At 44.3% G+C, this 20,165-nt stretch overlaps 1 protein-coding gene across 2 annotated transcripts in view; it reads left to right on the forward strand.

Moving 5' to 3' along the window:
• Nucleotides 1–486: 486 nt before the first annotated feature.
• The window catches only part of Slco5a1 (solute carrier organic anion transporter family member 5A1), a 114,146-nt gene continuing 94,467 nt past the window's right edge, over nt 487–20,165 (forward strand). The window contains exon 1 of one of the 2 annotated variants that reach the window (XM_051158979.1): nt 487–2,251. In XM_051158979.1, the coding sequence (XP_051014936.1) occupies nt 1,336–2,251 (916 nt within the window). In that variant the 5' untranslated portion in view covers nt 487–1,335. The remainder of the gene's footprint in view (nt 2,252–20,165) is intronic. The other variant, XM_051158973.1, reaches the window with a different exon arrangement.

Raw genomic sequence — 20,165 nt, forward strand, 5'->3', positions numbered from 1 at the left:
GCCAGCGCGCCTGTGCTGAGTTGCTTCGGTGGGCTGCCAGCGTGCCAGCGTCTCTTTGTTTGCTTGCGGCTTCACCCAGCCATCTGCAAAGCAAATTGATTTTCGGTTTCGCTCAACATTGCGCTCTGGGAGTTAGCGTGGGCCACAGCCTTGAATGCCCTCGTTGCTTGTAATTGAATAGTTCTTTCCGGCAAGGGGCTATTTTTAGTGTAGAGAATAACCAGGCAAGCATGTTGACCTTCCTCCCCCCGCCCCGCTGCCCCCCTCCCCCGGCTGCCTTTGGCTTTGAATAAGTAGGTGCTGATAGAGCAGGCGAATTCACATCTCGTCGCGCACACGTGCCAGAGTACAAGTGTGCACACACATTTCTACACACAGTTTTTTTTTTCTACTGCTTAAAAATGCATTTTAAAAATTGAGACCGGGAATGCACGGTACGTTTGTAAAAAAAAAAAAAACTTTCCTTTGTTTCTTTGGGAATCTTCTATTTTGAGTCACGGAGTAGGAGTACCAAAAGGTTGCAATTAGTTCACTTGAATAAAGGACACTGCCTCTGAGTCAGAGCTGCCAGGTTGATAATTATTAACATATAAAAGCAAACGCAGTGTTTAAGGCAAAAGGGGCGGGGCGGGGGCAGGCCCGCCGCAGACAATGAGCACGAGCCTCGGCGGACCGCCTGCTGCTCATTGTTCCGGGACTTGAGGCTGCAGCCTCTGCGAGTTCCTCCTGCAGGGTTCTGTTCCTGGCTAGCACCTCGATCCCTCTGGGGACCATGGGGGGTGACACCTAGCTCTAGCCCCTGGGTATCGGTACTCCAGCCCCAGCTGCAGCAATCTACCTGACCATCAATTCTCTGCTTTGTTGTCAGCTTCACGACCCAGTGTGTCTCAAGCCTTGCGGTGGACACTGAACGCTCCTGGGACCACAAAGAGGGATGTCGTTCGGACAGTTACGCTAAGTGAGCTCACACTGGGCACAGGGGGCTCTAGCTTCTGGCCACCGTCTGAGAGGCGGCGGCGGTGGGGATGAGCACCGGACGCGCAAATCGCCTGCCGCTAGCTATCCCCGGGAGGTGGACACCAAGCAGGGCTCCTCGAAGGACCGCGCGGACCTTTACCTCCCCTGGGACGAGGTGGCGAAACCTCCTTGTTGCGCCTCGGGTCAGGATGCTCTGGGTCCCTCCCTGCTGCTGAGATGTTCTGCTGCGAGGCTCTGCCACTCTCAGCCGGGGTCTTAGGTGGGCACGACTGAGTGGGCCCGGCTTCAGCCCCTCGTCTAGGTGAATGAAAAGTGTCGGAGGCATTGTATGGGATCCGCGATCTAATTTTAAGAGCCATGGACGAAGGGCCTGCGCAGTCCTGGGCCCGAGAGCAGCTGGAGGCACCTGCGGCGGTAGGAGCTGTCCGAGAGAAGAGTGAATCAGAGACCTTCAGGTCTAAGAGTTTACCCGTCCTGCACAGTGCCTCCTGCCGGCCGAATCTCAGTGCTGGGAATGCAGATGTCAAACTGGCCTTGGGCTGCACTGAAGCTTTGGGTCACCCGGAGATACATCAAGGAAGGAACTTGATAGTCCCTAGTCCTTCTGCCCCATCCACTTCGGCAGGGACTACAGCGGAATTCATGGACTGTAACCACAGGATGGACCCCAGCAAGACTGTGTCAGTGTCTTCTACTCTGGCTACACTCCAGGAGAGAAGGTGCCTGCACGTGGTCCTTACGGATTCTCGCTGCTTCCTAGTGTGCATGTGTTTTCTGACATTCATCCAGGCGTTAATGGTCTCTGGGTACCTGAGCAGTGTCATCACCACCATTGAAAGGCGCTATAGCCTGAAGAGTTCTGAGTCAGGGCTGCTGGTCAGCTGCTTTGACATAGGAAACCTGGTGGTGGTGGTGTTCGTCAGCTACTTTGGTGGCCGTGGGCGAAGGCCTCTATGGCTGGCGGTGGGTGGACTTCTTATCGCCGTCGGGGCTGCGCTCTTTGCCTTACCTCACTTCATCTCGCCTCCCTACCAAATCCAAGAGCTGAACGCTTCGGCCTCCAACGACGGCCTTTGTCAGAATGGCAACTCCACGGCCACCTTAGAGCCTCCTCCATGTCCCAAGGACTCCGGAGGAAATAGTCACTGGGTCTATGTGGCTTTATTCGTTTGTGCACAGGTTCTCATTGGAATGGGCTCCACGCCGATTTACACTCTGGGACCAACGTATTTAGATGACAACGTCAAGAAAGACAACGCATCCTTGTACCTAGGTAAGACTTGCTATTCTCAGGCATGTAGTTGCCTCACAGACGTATTCCTTCTTTTTCCCCAAATACAAAGGAACATGATTTTTTTTTGTGTTTTCAAATATATTAAGCGTTATGGTTCACTCCTTTCAAGTTCTGTTTTGGGTGTGGTGTTTTTAGTCTTGGGTAAAGAGTTCTTCTAACTAATTTTCAGACGTACTTCACATTTGTGCTTTCTTACCCAATACAAACTCTCAACAGTAGGACAGGAGAGGGTGTTTTCTCTTGCTGCCCACTTTTGGGAACTCTCTAATTTGTCAAGTTTATGTCTTAAGAGCTGTCCTTCTTAGAAGAGACCAGAAAGGAAGAGACCCCACCAGCAGTTCTGAGTCATTGCTTTCTCATCTCCAGTAGAAGATACTGGGGTAGCCAGACCACACAAGCTACATCACTCCTATACCTGCGTTATGAACACGTCTGCATCACCCAACACCAACAAAGCCTGAAAAACAGCAGATGAGTAAGTTAAGTCTGCCCACAAAGGAGGTGCAGCAAGTCTGTGAGGTTTATCCAAGGCTGCTTTTGCTGTGCTCGGAAAACCTCAGCAGCTAGAATTAGGAGAGTTCATTAGTGTCTTCTGAAGAACACAGGCTCTGGGCTTCGACTTGCATTTGAGAGCATCATGAGGGGACAGAGGTGTTTGGGCTAAGTTCAGGGTACCCACGGGAGGTCAGGCAGGCAGGGGGCAGGGCTAATTGACTTCCTAGAAGAAAGTTTGGTGGTGCATAAAAGTTCTTTCTTTTACTTAGTAACATCTTAGCTATGCGTTAGTAGGATCCTTGATGCGTGAAGAAGCTTTTCAAAGAGATTGGAAAAGATGGTCAGTGCAGGACACGCCCAGCTCTTAAAGAGCCTCTGAATTGTCTCCAGTAACTGGCCCAATGCAGCATTTAGGACTTAACTTTGTAATTAAATGTATGCATAAGATTTTTCCTGTGGATGGAGGAACCAACCTGCTCACTCACCAGACTTAATAATTCCTCATTTGGCCAGTTGTGTATGGTGGCCCACACCTGTAATTCCCATAGTTGGGAGGCTGAGGTAAGGTGATTCCTGTGAGTTTAAGGCCATCCTGGGCTATATGACAAGTCCTAGGCCAACCAGGCATACATGGTGAGATACTGTCTTTTTTTTTTTTTTTTTGGTTTTTTCGAGACAGGGTTTTTCTGTGTAGCCTTGGCCATCCTGGACTCACTTTGTAGACCAGGCTGGCCTCGAACTCACAGCGATCCGCCTGCCTCTGCCTCCCGAGTGCTGGGATTAAAGGCGTGTGCCACCACGCCCAGCTGTGAGATACTGTCTTAAACAACAGCAACCACCTCATTTTGTCAAGCCACCCCCCCCACCACCCCGTGTGTGTAGGTACCACTAAGCCTCAGCACCCCTCTACTAGAAATAAGGGCCTGGAGTGCATCAGGACTGTGGAGTACTTGTCTCATGGAACTAGGATTTGCTCTCCAGCACTACTAATAAGTAGACAAACAAACAGGGAAACCAACAAATCCATTCTTTTCCATGCCGGCAGAAGCACACACATGCTAACGAAGTCCGGAACCATTTCCTAATGTCGTCAGACACTTTCCCAAATTCAAATTTCAATGCCACCCATGCTCTTTTATAATTACTAATGTAAAAATCAGGGATCCCTCATTCGAGGCCAGCCTGGTCTACAGAGCTAGTTCCAGGATAGGCAATGCTACACACAGAGAAACCTTGTCTTGAAAACCCAAACCAAATCAACCAACCAGCCAAACAAGCCAAAGAAAAAACCCAAAACAAAACAGAAATAAAAAACAAAACAAACAAACAAGCAAAAAAAAAAAAAAAAAAAAAAAAAAAAAAAAAAACAAAACAAACACCTAAACAAACCAGGAATTCCTCAAAGGTCACTTATTAATATAATTATGTTTGGCCGATTGTCATTGTAGCTGTCATAGTGCAGAACAGTGTCTCAACGTGTGTGTGTGTGTGTGTGTGTGTGTGTGTGTGTGATGCCTTTTTGAGGGGACAAGGCTAGCTGATGGGTAGAATATGCTCACATTCTAGTCTTATCTGATCATTTCCCTGTGGTGACTGTAAACTCAAAGAAACCCTTTGGGTCAGCTGCCTTCATAGGGGATGCTATGTAGCATGTATTACCCTCATCTGGACCTTCGTTGGTGATGTTAAGTTTAGTCACTTGACTGGGGATGATTATCAAATGTTCCACTGGAGAGATAGTTTCCTCCTTTTGAAAAGAGTATGTAACTTTCAGAGTGATGTCTTGCACCTGTGTGATTGTCCCCGTGGTTTCCATATTTATGCTGGCTTTTACTGCCATTAACATGGAAAATTCAGATCCCTTCCATCCTGCTCTGGGTACACAACCGCCACAGGCACAAGCTTTCTCCTTTAGGCCTCGAGAAAAGGGAAGTGTCTGGTGTCAGAACTCTGAGAGTTGGTTTTCCTGAAGGAAATAGGAAACACACATTAAATACATATCCATACATTGTCTGTGAAAAATGCTGCGCTGGGGATTGGGGCCAGGGCTCTGTGCGTGCTTCGCAAGTGCTCTACCACTGAGCTCCACCTCCAGCTCCATGCTCATTTGAGAAGAAGGAAATGTCACAAACCATCACATTTGAGGAGTTTTCAGCATAGGTGTGAAGTGACACAGGGCTTTTTTTCTTCCTTTTAAAAAAGGTGTTGACTGGATTTCTTTTGCCTTTCTTTTTTTCTTTTTTTTTTAAGTAATTGTAAATTGGTGACTGCCTTAGGATATGTTCTTAAGGAAACACATGATAATTCTGATTTACATAAAGTGAATTTTAGTAATCAAGACAAGATTTTCTTTTTCTTACAAAGAGGCTCACAGTGTAATCCAGGCTGGCCAGGATTCATTATGTAGTCCAAATCTTTAAAATGGGCTTTACAAGCTTCTTTTGAACAAAATAAGATCAGGTGACAACTGTTTTCCCAGAATACAAGCAAAGTTAACCAGTCTGAATGTGGGCTTTCTTTTTTAGTTAGTAATGACAGTACAACACCTCGTGTTATTCCTCCTCCTCCTCCTCCTCCTCCTCCTCCTCCTCCTCCTCCTCCTCCTCCTCCTCTTCTCCTCTTCTTCTTCTTCTTCTTCTTCTTCTTCTTCTTCTTCTTCTTCTCTTCTCTTCTTCTTCAAGACAGGGTTTCCCTGTATAGCCTTGGCTGTCTTAGACTCTCTTTGTAGACTGGGCTGGTCTGAAACTCACAGAGACCTGCCTGACTCTGCCTCCCGAGTGCTGGGATTACAAGTGTGTGCTGCCACCATCCAGGTACCTCATGTTATTTCTTCACAAAACCAATGACCTGCATTACTCATCTCCCCTTGCCCCACCTCCTTGCCTAGTCAGAGCCTTTCAACCTAAGAGCAACAACACATTCATCACCAGCTAGCACCATATAAATCATGGACAAGGGCAACTGTCCAAAGAACACTAAGACCGTCAATATAGTGGAAGGGGATAGGATTGCCCGTCTCCATCGTGGCAAGGCTCTGTGTTAGCAGTCTGCTAGCTTTTCCTGGAGAAGAAACAAGGCTGTAGCTTCCATAACAGGGCGTCTACCATCTAATATCCCTGACTATGCAGCATGCATACACTCTCACAGTGTTGGCTTTGAATACAGAGAAATCTCTGTCAGTCTTGGTAATAAGTTGGGTGGGCAACTAGGCCAGGATTCATAAGTGTATCTCAGAGAGGGGTGTATATATGTGTGTGACACTTTGCTGGCAAAATAAATAAATAAATAAATAAAAATAATTATGAACCGCATGGAAAGAGGAGAGAGAGAGAGAGAGAGAGAGAGAGAGAGAGAGAGAGAGAGAGAGAGAAAAGGACAACTTATGACCATAGAAAGAAAGGATGCATTTCTAGAATAAAGTCACTGGTGGGGATGGCAAGATGGCTTAGTGGTTAAAGGTATTTGCTGCCAAGTCTGATAACCTGGGTTTGAACCCTGAGACTCACTTTGTGGAAGGAGGAAAGTTATTCTTGAAACTTGTCATCTGATTTCCACACACATGTTTGTATCACATGCTCCCCCCCCACCTCAACAAAATAGGTCAAGTGCAATAAACCCCTTTTAAAAGTTCATGGTCCAAGTCAAGCATAGTGCCACACACCTTTAATCCCAGCACTCAGGGAGGCAGAGGCAGAAGGATCACTGTGAGTTTGAGGCCAGCACAGTCTATAAAGTGAGTCCAGCACAGCCAAGGCTACACAGAGAAACCTTGTCTTGAAAAACAAACAAACAAACAAAAACCAAAATGAAAACAGAACAAAACAAAACAAAAAAGCTGCTACTGATCCCTTTGGATGACATTCATGACAAATGATGATGGGATGGCTGGCTGGCAAGTGCAGGCACCAGCTTTGCTGCATCCCTGGTGCTTGCCACTTAACCATCAGCCCGACTCACATCTCCAGAAGGCTTGGAGTTGGTCCAAACCATATAGACAGAACACTAGAGTAGGAGGCAATTGCCCATATTCTATCCTGATGACTTCTCTGGGGCATTTCCACTTCTCCCAGCTTCTGTTCTCAATGGGAATTATGACAGTTTTCCCTTTGTAATATTTTGTAAGCTAAGTAGGATTTCATGTATATAAGAGTTCTGTAAACAGAATGGGTGGCAGAATCCAAGCTCATCCTAGACCATGGACAGGATGGGGGTAAATGATAATTTACTATTGTATGTGTCTTCTTTAATTATCAGAGAGGAGGAGAGAAATACTGTACAAGAAATCAAAGGATTGTGTAGGAAATCATTCCCTTAAAACAGAACACAGGAATGTCTCCGTCATATTTCAGCAATGCTATTTCCTAATTACATTTTATGAGGACTCTAGGTCTTGCCATCTTGGATGACTATCTTTCTTTAATGTTCAGCGCTAAGTGCGTTTATGGCTTGCGCAACACAACAAAAGCTCTTCAAGTGTGAGTCGTTCATGGAGGCCCACTTTCACCACCGTGTATCTTTTGCTTTTATGGACCACACTTTGAGCAAATGGACTTTGTAATAGTGACAGAATTCAACAGACATATGTCTCTAACCCTAGGCAGCTTGCAGCAATCTGGGAACGAGGAAGGAGCCAGGCTGAGAGTTTACTTCCCGGGTGTGTCCTCACTCCCAGGAAGCAAGAGGAGGCACCAGTGTAAAGCCCCTGTCTATCTTGAAGAGGGTGTGGGTGGGGAGGGGGGGAGGTGAGTGGGGAGGGAATCAGAGGGTGTGGGTGGGGAGGGGGGGAGGTGAGTGGGGAGGGAATCAGAGGGTGTGGGTGGGGAGGGGGGGAGGTGAGTGGGGAGGGAATCAGCAGGGGTGGGAGTCAAGAGCAAAAGCATCAGGCATGAATGTATTTTCCCTGAAGATTTTTTGAGTTGTTTAAAAATTCTGCCTTAAATCGTGTGTCCTCTAATGTTTGTCTTTGTAAGCCATCTAAAATCCTTTTGGACGTGGGCTTTGTGTAAATCTTGAGTAAATGGAAAAAATAATCTTCACTAAAAATAAATGTGAGAGAATGAATATTAGGGGATCCAAGGAAACAAATTCAGGCTTATGGAGAAATTCCAGTAGAAGAGTGTTGGATAACTGGGGACAGGGGGCAGCTAAGGACAGGGGTCAGGCAGGAGTCCCTTCAGAGGCGGGGCAAGAGGTACCTACACGGATGTCTTCCCTATGTCCAGCAGGGCCTGGACTTCTCTGCTGTGCTGGGATGCTGGTGTGTCTGATGGTTTGGGCCTCTAAGTCAAGTTCTCAGTCCACGAGGCTGAGAAGGAAATGGCTTCAGGGTCCAGCTGAACAGCAAGCATGAGTTTCCGATCTTAGTGGAGAAGTCAGACATTGAGTGCTTGTTGGCTGATTTTTTTTTCAGCCCACCTGCTGGAAAAGAGAGAGAGAGAGAGAGAGAGAGAGAGAGAGAGAGAGAGAGAGAGAGGTCTTTTCAGATTCTGTTTTTCTGATTGGTACTTGGGTGGTGTGCTGCTATTCAAGTTGGTCTGTTTGAGCATGTAGAAGCAACAGCCCAGAGAGCCACACCTCAGTTGGGCAGTTTTGTTTGGAGCTTGGAGTTGGAGCTGCCATAGTAAAGCCAGCCACGGTTTGCAACTCCTTCACGTCTAGAAGAACACCAAGGTTTCTTCCCGTGTTTTCAAAAGCAGCATGCTAGTTTGGGGTGCTGCCTGTGTCTTGGCGACTTCTCAGAATGGCCCAGTTGCGTGGTAGCATAATGACAGAAGGGTTCAGTGAGAGAACCGATTTGGAGCAAATGGAGTTCCTCTTCAAAAAGTTTTTTTTTAAATGTTTTTGAGATTATAATGTCATTACATCCTTTTCCCTGTCCCTTTCCTTCCTCTAAACTCGAAACTCCACGTACCACCCTCTTATTCTTTCAAATTCAAGGAATTTTAAAATTGTTGTTACATATGTGAATGTTCCTAAATACATAAATGCAACCTGATCAGCTCATTTAATGTTTCCTGTGTGTCAGAAGCATGGCGTGTAGCACTTCCTGTCTCCTTCTCACCAGAGGCTGTGTGATCAGTTAGTTGCATTTCCCTCTGTGGGTGGCACTCCTGGTGCAAGAAGCCCGCCAGACGGCGCAGCTGCAGGTGGGGAAATGCCAACACACCCCAAAACTCATTTCTGCTTATTTCCTGGGTTTGTTTGTTTTAGTTTTTGGAGACAAGGTCTCTTTGGCTAAGGATGGCCTTAAAATGTGGATCCTTTTGATGTACCTCCCAAGTGCTGCATTACAGGTATAATGTGGCTGGCTGGGCCAATTCTTTCTTTCTTGATAATCTAAAAACAATTAAAGTGCACTGTGGGTGTGGGGCAAACACATAAGGTCTGTAATTCATGACATTTTGGACAATGAGGGGCAGACAGTATGGAGTGCTCAGACAGAAGGGGAGATGTGTTGGGCCCATGCAGAGATTCTTTTCAGTACTAAAGGACTCAAGCCAAGATGTGATTTAGGGTTCATCCTTAACTGAGTCCCATTTGTTAAAAAAATATTGTTCAATGAGCCAAGAAACAAAGGGTCCAAGAGATTAAAATATTAGAGCTATCAACAGTGCGGTGTTTCCTCAACACCATCCAACAAGTTCACTTTTGGTATATATTTAAAACAAACAAAACTTTGAAAGCAGTGTTTTGAAATATTTGCATACCAGTAGCCTAGTTGGAAACCAGCGTCTACCAGCAAGGAGGAAACTAAACAAAATGTGGTGCTTACGGACAATGGGAATCATTCAACCATAAAAAGGAAGGGAACTTAGACGCCCAACACAACACTGATAGCCTCAAAGTCTTTATGGTAAGTGAAATAAGCCATTCACACAAAGTCCAAAGCTGTATGCTTCCATTTCTACACTCACTGTCTAAGGTAGTTAATTCCTAGAAACAGAAACCAGTGATTGCCAGGGGCTGACAAGAGAGGCAATTGGGGAGTTAGTTTTGTAATGGCCAGAGAATTTTGCAAGGTGATTGATTAAACAATGATGTTGAGTATATCGATACTACTGACTCTATGCCTAAAAGTGGTTAAGGTGGCTACACATTTAAAGGATCCAGCTAGGTCTTTCATCATGATGGCTTGATGTATAGATTATAAACCTGAGTGTCTTCTCAAAAGCCACCAGTACTGCTTACATAGAAATTCTGAAGAGTCCTAGTTGTGGGATGCTAGAATCACCTCTGAGCGCACACAAACTCCTCGTACGTGTTGGTTAATGCATATCTCTATTTCGACTCTGAGGATTATTTTTCCAAGAGTGAGTGGAAGTTTTGCATTCCTTCTGGGCATAATTTTAAGAAGCAGAAGAAGTAGGGTTTGTAAAAGGAGGAAACGTAGATTTTAGAGCAGGTATTTTAGGGAAGTGTCAGGGAGAGAATACTCGAGGCCACACGAAGGGCGAGGGTGGTTCCAGTGGACCTTTCTGAGATGGCGAGACTGCTGTCAGTAGGTGCTGCTGTGTTCTTGATCCTGCAGTAGTAGCTTGTGCTGGGGCCCAATGTTTTCGGTTTCCCATTGCCAGAAAGAAAACCGGTGGGGGATTCCACAGTAAAAAAGATGGGGATTCCACTGCTGCCTGGTTGTTCTGGAAAATTGGAGGCAACTTTGTAACAGTCAGGGATTTCTGGCTCTGATGCTGTGTTCTATAGACAGCTATAGAGGTTTTAGCTCATTCCAAACCAGTTGGTCTCTACCAGGATGACTTCACCTATCTTCTAGGGACACATGGCAATGTTGGGAGTCACTTTTTGTTGTCACAACATAGAGAAGACTCATTGGCATCTAGTGATGCTTTGGCTGCAGATGCTGCTAAATATTCTACAATGCCCCAAAGGGACTCATTTCAAGGAATTAGCCAAGAGAGAATTGTCAATAGTGACCTCTAAACATTTTTTGTTTTCATTTTTTAAATTTAATTTTATTTTATGTGCATTGGTGTGAGGGTGTCAGGTCACCTGGAATTGGAGTTACAGACAGTTGTGAGCTGCCATGTGGATGCTGAGAATTGAACCTGGTCCTTTGGAAGAGCAGACAGTGCTCTTAACCACTGAGCCATCTCTCCAGCCCCATGATACCGTAAAAAAATCTTTCAGATTAACTATCATTTCCTGAGTTCCTTGGAACTCTGTGTTATCTCATAAAAAAATCTCTAGGTCATAGGTTAAAAAAAAAAAAAAAAGGTTGACCTTCTTGAATGAAAGAACACCAAGAAAAGAAAGTATATAAACAGGAAGGTCTTCAAGCAAGGGAGAGAGGAAGTGGAAATTATTTACATTATTCACTGCTACCTGTAGGTCTATTCTATATTGAGCTAAGAGACACTATGCAATAGTGGATCATTTTAAATATTTATTTTTATTAATTCTTTGAAAATTTCACACAATATATTTATCACCTCATTTCCCATCTTCCAGCTTCTCCCAGACCTTTCTCTCCTCACTTGTTATACAACTTCATGCTCTTTTTTCTCTCTTAAAACAAAACAAAAAGAAAAACAGCGAAAAACTATGGCTTTTTAAAATTTGGTAGCGTGTGATGTTAGTTGGGGGTATTGTCCCCCCATTATATGGCGACTCCATTTAAGTTCATGTTGTACATGTATGTATTTTAGGAAGTGCCTACAATACTATATGTCCACATGGCTTTTTAGAAGGACTGCAGTATTAGTTATCCTTCCTCTTGTCCCCCTCTACCCTGCCCTCCTACTTCCTTGAGTTCTCCAGCTCTAACGTCCCCTCGGCCCCTTTACAGCACCACATTCTATCTCCCCTTCCTTGGACGGTCCCCACCTCCCCCTGCCCCTCACTGCTACCCAACCTCTGTGGGTATTCTGAATGAAACACACAGATCTAAAGCACAAAATGTTAAACAAGCTAGAAGACGACTTCTTCTTCTTCTTCTTCTTCTTCTTCTTCTTCTTCTTCTTCTTCTTCTTCTTCTTCTTCTTCTTCTTCTTCTTGCTCTTCCTCTTCTTCTTCTTCTTGCTCTTCCTCTTCTTCCTTCTCCTCTTCCCCCTCTTCCTCCTCTTCTTCCCCTCCCCCTCCTCCTCCTCTTCCTCCTTACTATTACTTGAGGCAAGATCTCTCTCATTTTGCATCCCTAGCTGGCCTGGAATCTGATATGTCGACCAGGCTGGCCTCCAACAAGGGCATTATAAGCTGCCAGATGTGGGTGCTGGGAGCTGAACTCAGGTTCTCTTGAAGAGCAGTGTGAGCTCTTAACTGCTGAGCCATCTCCTGGTACCTGTAGTGGATTATCATTAATGGGTGCAAAATTAATGAAGTTTTCTTGATTCCTATGGCGACTTTGGACTTTCTGGACCATATTCTTGGAGTAGAGAACACTGTAGTCTTGTGTGTGTGTGTGTGTGTGTGTGTGTGTGTGTGTGTGTGTGTGTGTAACTGTCTAATAAAGAAAGTGAGGAAGCATCCCTATTTCCAAGCTCTGTCTTAGAGATGGTGACTTTGATTAAAGAAAACAATCAGGCAAGGGATTCTTCAAAACTATAAAGCAACTATTCAGCATTTTGGAGAATACTTACCCCTTAATTACTGGGGCCTCAGAGGAGATGTCGGATAGATTGAATGGGGCTGGTAATAGACCTAATTTTTCTTAATATAACCAAATCCTTAGTTTATTGAAAAAAAAAAAACAAGGCAAAATAAAACAAAACAACAAAATCCTAGAATAGACAACAGCAACAACAACAACAAAACTCTAGTAGTATGTGGTGATGGCACACGCCTTTAATTCCAGGATTTGGGAGGCTGAAGCAGGAGGGTCTTTGTGAGTTCGAAGCTAGCCTGTTCTACAAAGTGAGCTCCAGAATAGCCAGGGCTACACACAGAGAAACCCTGTCTTGGAAAACAAAACAAAACAAAACAAAATCAAAATCAAAATACCAAAAACAAAAGTTAAAACCAAAACCGAAAAACCCCCTGACTTTGACATAGTCTCAAATGAGGATGTCTAAGAAGGGCTGTCTGCACAGCAACATGTTTGGTGTTTACAACATGGCGTCATTGTACATGCTACCTTTACATTTTATCTATAAAAAAGCTCTGGTCCACAGCTACCCAACCCACACAGCCCATTTAATAGTTGAAGACATCAAGGTTAAGCAGTGTGTTCAAAGTACCCAAAAAACTATCTCAATCTGGACTCAAAGTCTCCCTACAAAGCTGCAGAGGCTGTAGCCACTGACCTTACAGAGGAAACAGTTCATGAACTTCAGGTAATGGGCTTTTCAACTTGCAAAGGTGGGACCCAAAATAGCTTCAAAAAGATTTCTTTGATTCCTGTCACCCCTTAAACTCTCTAATGCCTTAGAAAAAACAAAACAAAACAATATACCAAAAACACCGACTTATGGTTCACTCTACCCCCACCCCTCTTGGAACCTGAGATCCTGGTCTGAAGGACTTGCAGGCTGCCTGGTTTTCCCTGAGCCATCTAAAGCATATCCCTTGAGGTTGTTTCAAGCCACCCCTTGTGGCCCCTTGTGGCTTGAGCTACATTGCAGTTGCCGAGTGACAGCTGTCCTCCGGGACTCAGACATTCCTTTTGGTTCTTTTTCCAGCAGCTGTGTATCACCTGATGGCAAATTCAGACCATTTCCCCTCCTGGGAGATGCGATTCCTTGAGAGGCTCTCACCCTGCAAAACCGCCCATCGCTGTTACCAAATACAGCTTAGAAAGGTGGCATAGGTTCTTCTCTATTGGGAGTAAAGAGCGTGCTCATGTAGTTAACATCCATAGCAGGATCGAGTTAAATAATTTCAAGTGCCCGAAACAGAATTGTACCACCCTTGGCATTCTTGTGTGCACTGAATCCCAGATCTTAAACATCCTGGTTGTTAACTTATTTACAATCAATTTTGTTTATTGACAGACAAACAGTCTTCACCTGGAAGTGTCTTTGTATTATTAGGCAAAAGATATTTGTCTAGAAAGATGCATATACCTCCTCTGTTTAATCTCCCATGTGCCCTAATTTGAACTGCATTTTAATGTTTTCCCCTATAATGGAAGACAGTGGCAATGTTTAAACAGATGTAAAACTTTGAGAGAGAAGTCTGAGAAGTCACCGATGGGAAAGACTAAAGGTTAAAAAAAAAAAAAAAAAAAAAAAAGGAAAAAGAAAAAACCCCACAAAATCAAAAGAAAAAGAAGATTCTTAGAATAATGGTTCTGGATTTTTTTTCTCTAGTATTACCTTTTTCTATCTCATGAAACATCAAAGAGAAATGTACGTTGACTTCTTCAATTAGGACTGGTGAAGGGCAGTGATCACTAAATTCAAGATACAATAGTGACAGGACCATGATGAGACTCAGTAGGTAAACTGCATACCTTGCAAGCACGAGGATAGTCACAGAGCCTTGTTAAAGAAAAAAAAAAAAAAAAAAAAAAAAAAAAAAAAAAAAAAAAAAAAAAAGAAAGAAAGAAAGAAAATAACAAGCAGCACATGATGATGAATGTTTGTAATCTTGGGCACATGATGATGAATGTTTGTAATCTTGGCACCACTGAGGCAGAGCCACATCATCCCTGTTGCTTGTTGACCAGCTCCCTTAGCTTAATTGGTGCATTCCAGGCCAAAGAGAGATATGGAAAATAACACCTGAGGTGAGTGAGCGGGCACATGAACAGCCATGAGAGCACTTTTCTGAGTCACTGGGATCACGGTTCAGGGTCATGGAATGTTTTTTCCTGGTAGCCTTAGAGCGACCATTGCTAGAGAGAGCTCCTCAGGACCTCACAAGGATTCTGGTGGGATACACAGACACACAGGCACACCCATGCACACACTGACTTTTACGTGAGGCTCACTGAGCCTTGGAAATGGTTCTCAGGACTTGACCTTTGTTGGTCATTGAGTTCAGTAGCAATGGCCAGCTATGGAAAGGTGGCCAGCTTGTCATGTCACAGAAACTCAACTGGATTCAGGTCCATGACTGACCAAATTATGTAACCTTTTGGCAGTTTGGTTTTCTTTTCTGCCAAGCACGTTTTCTTAGTCACTGTCTAATCTACTCTGTGGTTTTGTAAAATCTGAGTAGGGACAGTGGGAAGTACTGTGTGCTGCTTCTAAAATTAACCCTGAGATGAGTCCCCGATCCATGAGAAATTTACAGTCTAGTCTCATGATTTCTTTGGCACCATTGACTGGATGATTGAAGCGATCGTTGGCTGTGTGCCTCCTGCCCGTCACATGACATATTGGGTTTCAAACTGGGCCTTTGGCAATGGGCAGAACTGAACGAGAGGGAGAAATCTAATTTCTATTTCTCCCACACCCAGCGAAGCAGATGTAAGGCAGTTGTCGCTTGTGATCGGTGGAACTTAGCTGCCTGGGTTCTGTTCTGGCCAGTGGTTTACTGGAGGACAGAAGCCATAGTGTCTGTGTCCCTGTTTTTCTTTTCTTTGTTTCTTTGTTTGTTTCTTTTTTTTTTAGTTTTTCTTTTTTTAATTTTATTTTATTAATTTATTCTTATTACATCTCAATGGTTATCCCATCCCTTGTATCCTCCCATTCCTCCCTCCCTCCCATTTTCCCCTTACTCCCCTCCCCTATGTCAGTGACTGAGGGAGACTTCTTCCCCCTTTATATGCTCATAGGGTATCAAGTCTCTTCTTGGTAGCCTGCTATCCTTCCTCTGAGTGCACTAGGTCTCCCCCTCCAGGGGACATGGCCAAATATGAGGCACCAGAGTATGTGTGAAAGTCATACCCCACTCTCCACTCAACTGTGGAGACTCTGTGCCCCTATTAATACGTGGATGCTGGTCTGCTTTAGGTTGTTAAGGTATGTGAAGCACTTAAGTCAAGGCTAAGCCTGGCAAGTGATTGACGATGCAAAGGAAAAAAAAATCAGAGCCAGCAAGTAGGCTCAGGAAGTAAAGGTGCTCGGCACCATGCCTGATGGCCTGAGTTTGGTCTCTTGGACCGTAGAGTGGAAGGAGAGATGGGATTTAGGCAAGCTGTCCTCTGATCTCCACATTTAGATCCCCATACCCTTTCCTCAAGTAGATACACAAAAAAAGACATAAACTCTACAAAGGATTAAAAAAAAAAAAAAAAAAAAAAAAAGATGGGCGGGGGGGGGGTGGGGATGACTGTGGTTTGTTTTTTAGCTGGTTGCTTGCCTTGCCAGGCATCAGTATTTCGGTGTTTTGGACTTACCCTGCTCCAGAAGGTTCGTCCATCAGGGTGTTTTTGGCAGGGCAGCTGCCCTTCTATAGGCTTCTATCACCCCATCCCCAGTGATGCTTGGGGTCTGCTGTTCTCTGTCTGGGTCCACGTGTGATTGCTGATATCCTTTCTATAAAGCAGAGACTGATTATAAATAGCTTCCTAATGAGAAATGCTCTTGCTATGGGCTTCTGGTAATTATGATGTGAGCTGTTGGCTATAATAAAGTTTAATTGCTAAAGGAGTACGGCGAGGCATCCCTAAACACAAAAACTTACAGGCTGTTCATCCCTTTTCTATCTTCTGCAGCATTTAAATATCTCTGATCTGGTCTCTAGTCAGTTTTTGTGGTTCCTGGGATGGGCCTTTGATTTCATGGGCTGGGTGATAGATACATTGACTCAGCAGCTTTGCTGTTAAGTGCTAATGTGGGACAGACGATACAAAGTAACAGAGTCAGGGTCCATCAGCCTGCAGCATCTTGTTCCGCTGCCCTTACAGAGGCATGAGTCTCTGTGTGTAAGCACGTGAGTGTTTGTGCATCAGAGTTGAGGGCATAGAGGCAAAACAAAATTAGAAGGGAAAATGGCTACAGAACATTTTCTGGGTTGCTTAAAAACCGTCTTTCTCCAGAGTGAATTTATAGCTTATAGTGTATGGTCAAAGCCTCTCATGCCTTCTCAGTCTGATTTTATTCAGTTTACCATGTTTGGGTACTCCATTCAGAGTTTGCGTGGCAAATCAAGGGAATCGGAGCTAGATTACTTGAGTTTTCTCTTTAAGTCCTCCCCTAAGGTACAGCGAGAACATTGAGGATGTTGTCTGTGTTGAGGCTCATCAATGATCAGGGTGATTTGCGCTGGGATAGCTCCTGGGCATCTGCTTCCAGAGACAGTGACGTTTTCTTTTTCTTTTCCTTTCGTGGCACAGACACTCACCAGCTTCTGCCCTGTCCACATGTGACTGCAGACACTTTCAACTGTCTCCCAGGCTGCCTTTACAGGCTCCATTTACCAAGTGGCCACTTCCGAGTACGCCTCACCTTATGCTTATTGCCTGGGGCTTTAGTTCCTGCTTTCAGCTGGGTCCCTGGGCCTCCCAGAAGACAGTTTCTTCAGATCTAATTAGTGACTTTTTCAGACTGCTGACTTTAGTCTCTGTGGCTATCACTTATAGCTTGGCCAGTATCACTCTACATGACCTCTTTAAGCTCTCCGAAACCCACTGGGTCTAGGACACTAGTACACCCTTGTCTGGTCTGGATTTCATATAGGAATAGCACACACAGGGGCTTTTCCATAGGCAGCTGTGGTCCTCAGTTGGAGCTGTCTTGTGCTAGCGGCTGGGGAACTAACTGGATCAGGCAGAGGAGGTATAAATAAGCTTTGTTATGCTGGGTGTGAGCTCCTGTGCATTAGGACTGCACTGTACTGTTCTGGACCCTGTCCTCAACGTATAGACCATGCTGCTTATTTCCAGGAGGCAGGAAAGAGGAGCCAGGCTCACCCATCCTGCTGCAAAGATAAAACCCAAACCCAGATACAAGGTTGCACCCCACTTTCCATGCACCCAGCCTGGGTCAGGAGCTGTATCTCAGTACATGGAAGGTAACATAATAACAATTAACTGGAATTATACCAATGACATGGTGATTACACTGTCATCTGGTAACTGACCTGGGGAGGCAGGGTTTTTAAACATTTTGACCAGGCTGGTTTAAAAGACTCAGGTGATTTTTATGTCTTCTTTATAGTTTGTTTGGCAAATTTGTCCACATTTGGCTAGATTGTTTGTTGTTGTCCACAGTTTAAAGTTGACATGCAAGATCTGGGCATGGTGATATATGCCTTTATTTCTAGCCTCAGGAAGCCGAGGCAGGAGGAGCAGTAGTTCAAGGCCAGCCTGGGGGACATAGCAAGGTACTGTCTCAGAAAACCAACAACAACCCAAAAATTCTGAATGAAACATTGTCATTCTTGCTTTGGTGGGTGGCAGATGTTCTGGTTTAAAGAAAGAGATTTAACTACTCCATTTGTCTTTGGTGTTGATATGCTTTCAGACACTTGTAAGTGATGAATTGTCAACCCACCTGAATTATAAAAAACTACAAGGTGATTATGGCTCATTTATTGAAACACTTGATCTTAGAGCATTCTGGCTCATTTATGAACTTCTACACATTTGCTTTGTTTTGAGAAAAACTGATAGACAAAAATAAAACCTTAGAACACACACTATTTTCTGATAGAAAAGTGAACATCTTATAAGTATAAATAACTAACAAACATAAATAAGTACACATGGGTTATGAGTTAGGTTTGTTGCTTTAGTATGGACTCCTCCAGCTAGGACAATGCTCAATTACACACCATTGTCGCCTGTAGCTCCTAGGAGTGTGTCCCTTCACTAAGGTGTATGTGCAGTAAAGGGGTTTCTTTCTCACCAGTCACAAAATCTGGCCAATGAATGGCTCTTTCATGTTTGAGTTTCCTCCTTTCCTTTATCTTCTGGGGTTTTAATTTGAGGGCTATCATTCCTTTTATCAAAGCCACAGTGCAGTCTTAACTGCTGAATTTGTGGGCTCCCATGGGCATCTCCCGTGCCTCCTCGGTCATTATTGCTTGATTATAGCCTGTGCTTTAATTTATTCCTCCTGATTTAGAGGCTTCCAAGGGGTCTGATGTGAGTCAATTTGAATTACTGTTTCAGAGTGCACCCTAGGAGGCCACTGCCAAGGGCTCTCTTAGGTGCCTGTGTCTGTTAATGCACTTACTCAATAAAAACCCCATTTCCCCTAAGATTGCTAGTTATTTTACTGCCAATTTTATTACCCAATTTGCTATTATCTTTTGTCTCAATGTGCTATCCTTTTGTTAGGAATTTTCATTAGATATATATTTTAGAGTCAATAGCACTTAAAAATTCACTAGTTTCTTTAAAAAGAATTAATTGGCCAGGAAGAGATGGGCATGTCTTTAATCCCAGCACTTGGGAGGCAGAAGCAGGTGTCAGGTGATCTCTGAGGAGGCTAGGCTGGTCTACAGAGTGAGTTCCAGGACGGCCAGGGCTACACAGAGAAATCAGCCTTGTCTAAAACCAAAACCCAAACCAAAAGAAACAAACAAACAAAAACCCCCAAAACAAAACCAACCAACCATCCCAAACTAAACAAACAAACAGAAAAGAATTAATGGCAGTGTGCTAACAGGCTAAGCAATGACTTGTGCCTTTGTACAACTTGTACTTGCTGTTGTGATGATATTGTTTTCTCCAGACATGACAGAGCAGTCATGTCAAAGGGTCAGTTCACAAGGTTGTTACTTCTCCTTAATGGACAAACTTCTAATCTTATTGTTAAAATCAGAATTAAAATAGTTTGTTTTATATAACAGCAATAATGATTTTTAAAGGATTTATTTATTTATTACACTGCCTACATGTATACCTGCACACCAGAACGGTGAACCACCATGTGGTTGCTGGGAATTTAACTCAGGACCTTTGGAAGAGCAGACAATGCTCTTAACTGTTGAGCCATCTCTCCAGCCCTAAAATAGTTTTTTTTTTTGTTTTGTTTTTTTTTTTTGGGATAGAGTCTTGCCTGCTTTAGGAAGCAGGCTGGCTGGTTTGCTCTTTTAGTTACTTTTCTGCTGCTGTGAAGAGATACCATGATCTAAAAGAGTTTAATGAGGCTCAGTGCTATAGAGGATGAGTCCTTTTCAGACCAGGGCAGGGAGTATGGAGGTTGGCAGGCAGGCAGGCATGGTGCTGGTATAGTAAATGAGAGTTCACATCCTTATCATCCCCCACCCCCACAAGTCACTGCGACAAGAAGTCAGTTAAGAAAGAAGAGCTTATTTTGCCTCACAGTTTGAGGGTACAGTCCATCATGGTGGAAGAAACCTCACACCAAGAAGAGTGTGGTGTGCGTGGTCACGTGGTGTTCACAGTCAGGAAGCAGAAAGAGATGGACAGTGGTACTCAGCTTGCTTGCTTCTTTTTGTTGAGTTCGGGACCCTCAGCCAGACACATTCATGACGAAGCCTCCTCCTTCTATTAACGCTTTCTAGACACTCTCATAAAGTCTCCCCAGACATACTGCATGCTCTGAGAGCTTGAGGGAGAGGATAAGGAAGGATCTAAGTCCCAGCA

Source organism: Acomys russatus, chromosome 2 (assembly GCF_903995435.1).
Source record: "Acomys russatus chromosome 2, mAcoRus1.1, whole genome shotgun sequence".
Classification (NCBI taxonomy): domain Eukaryota; kingdom Metazoa; phylum Chordata; class Mammalia; order Rodentia; family Muridae; genus Acomys; species Acomys russatus.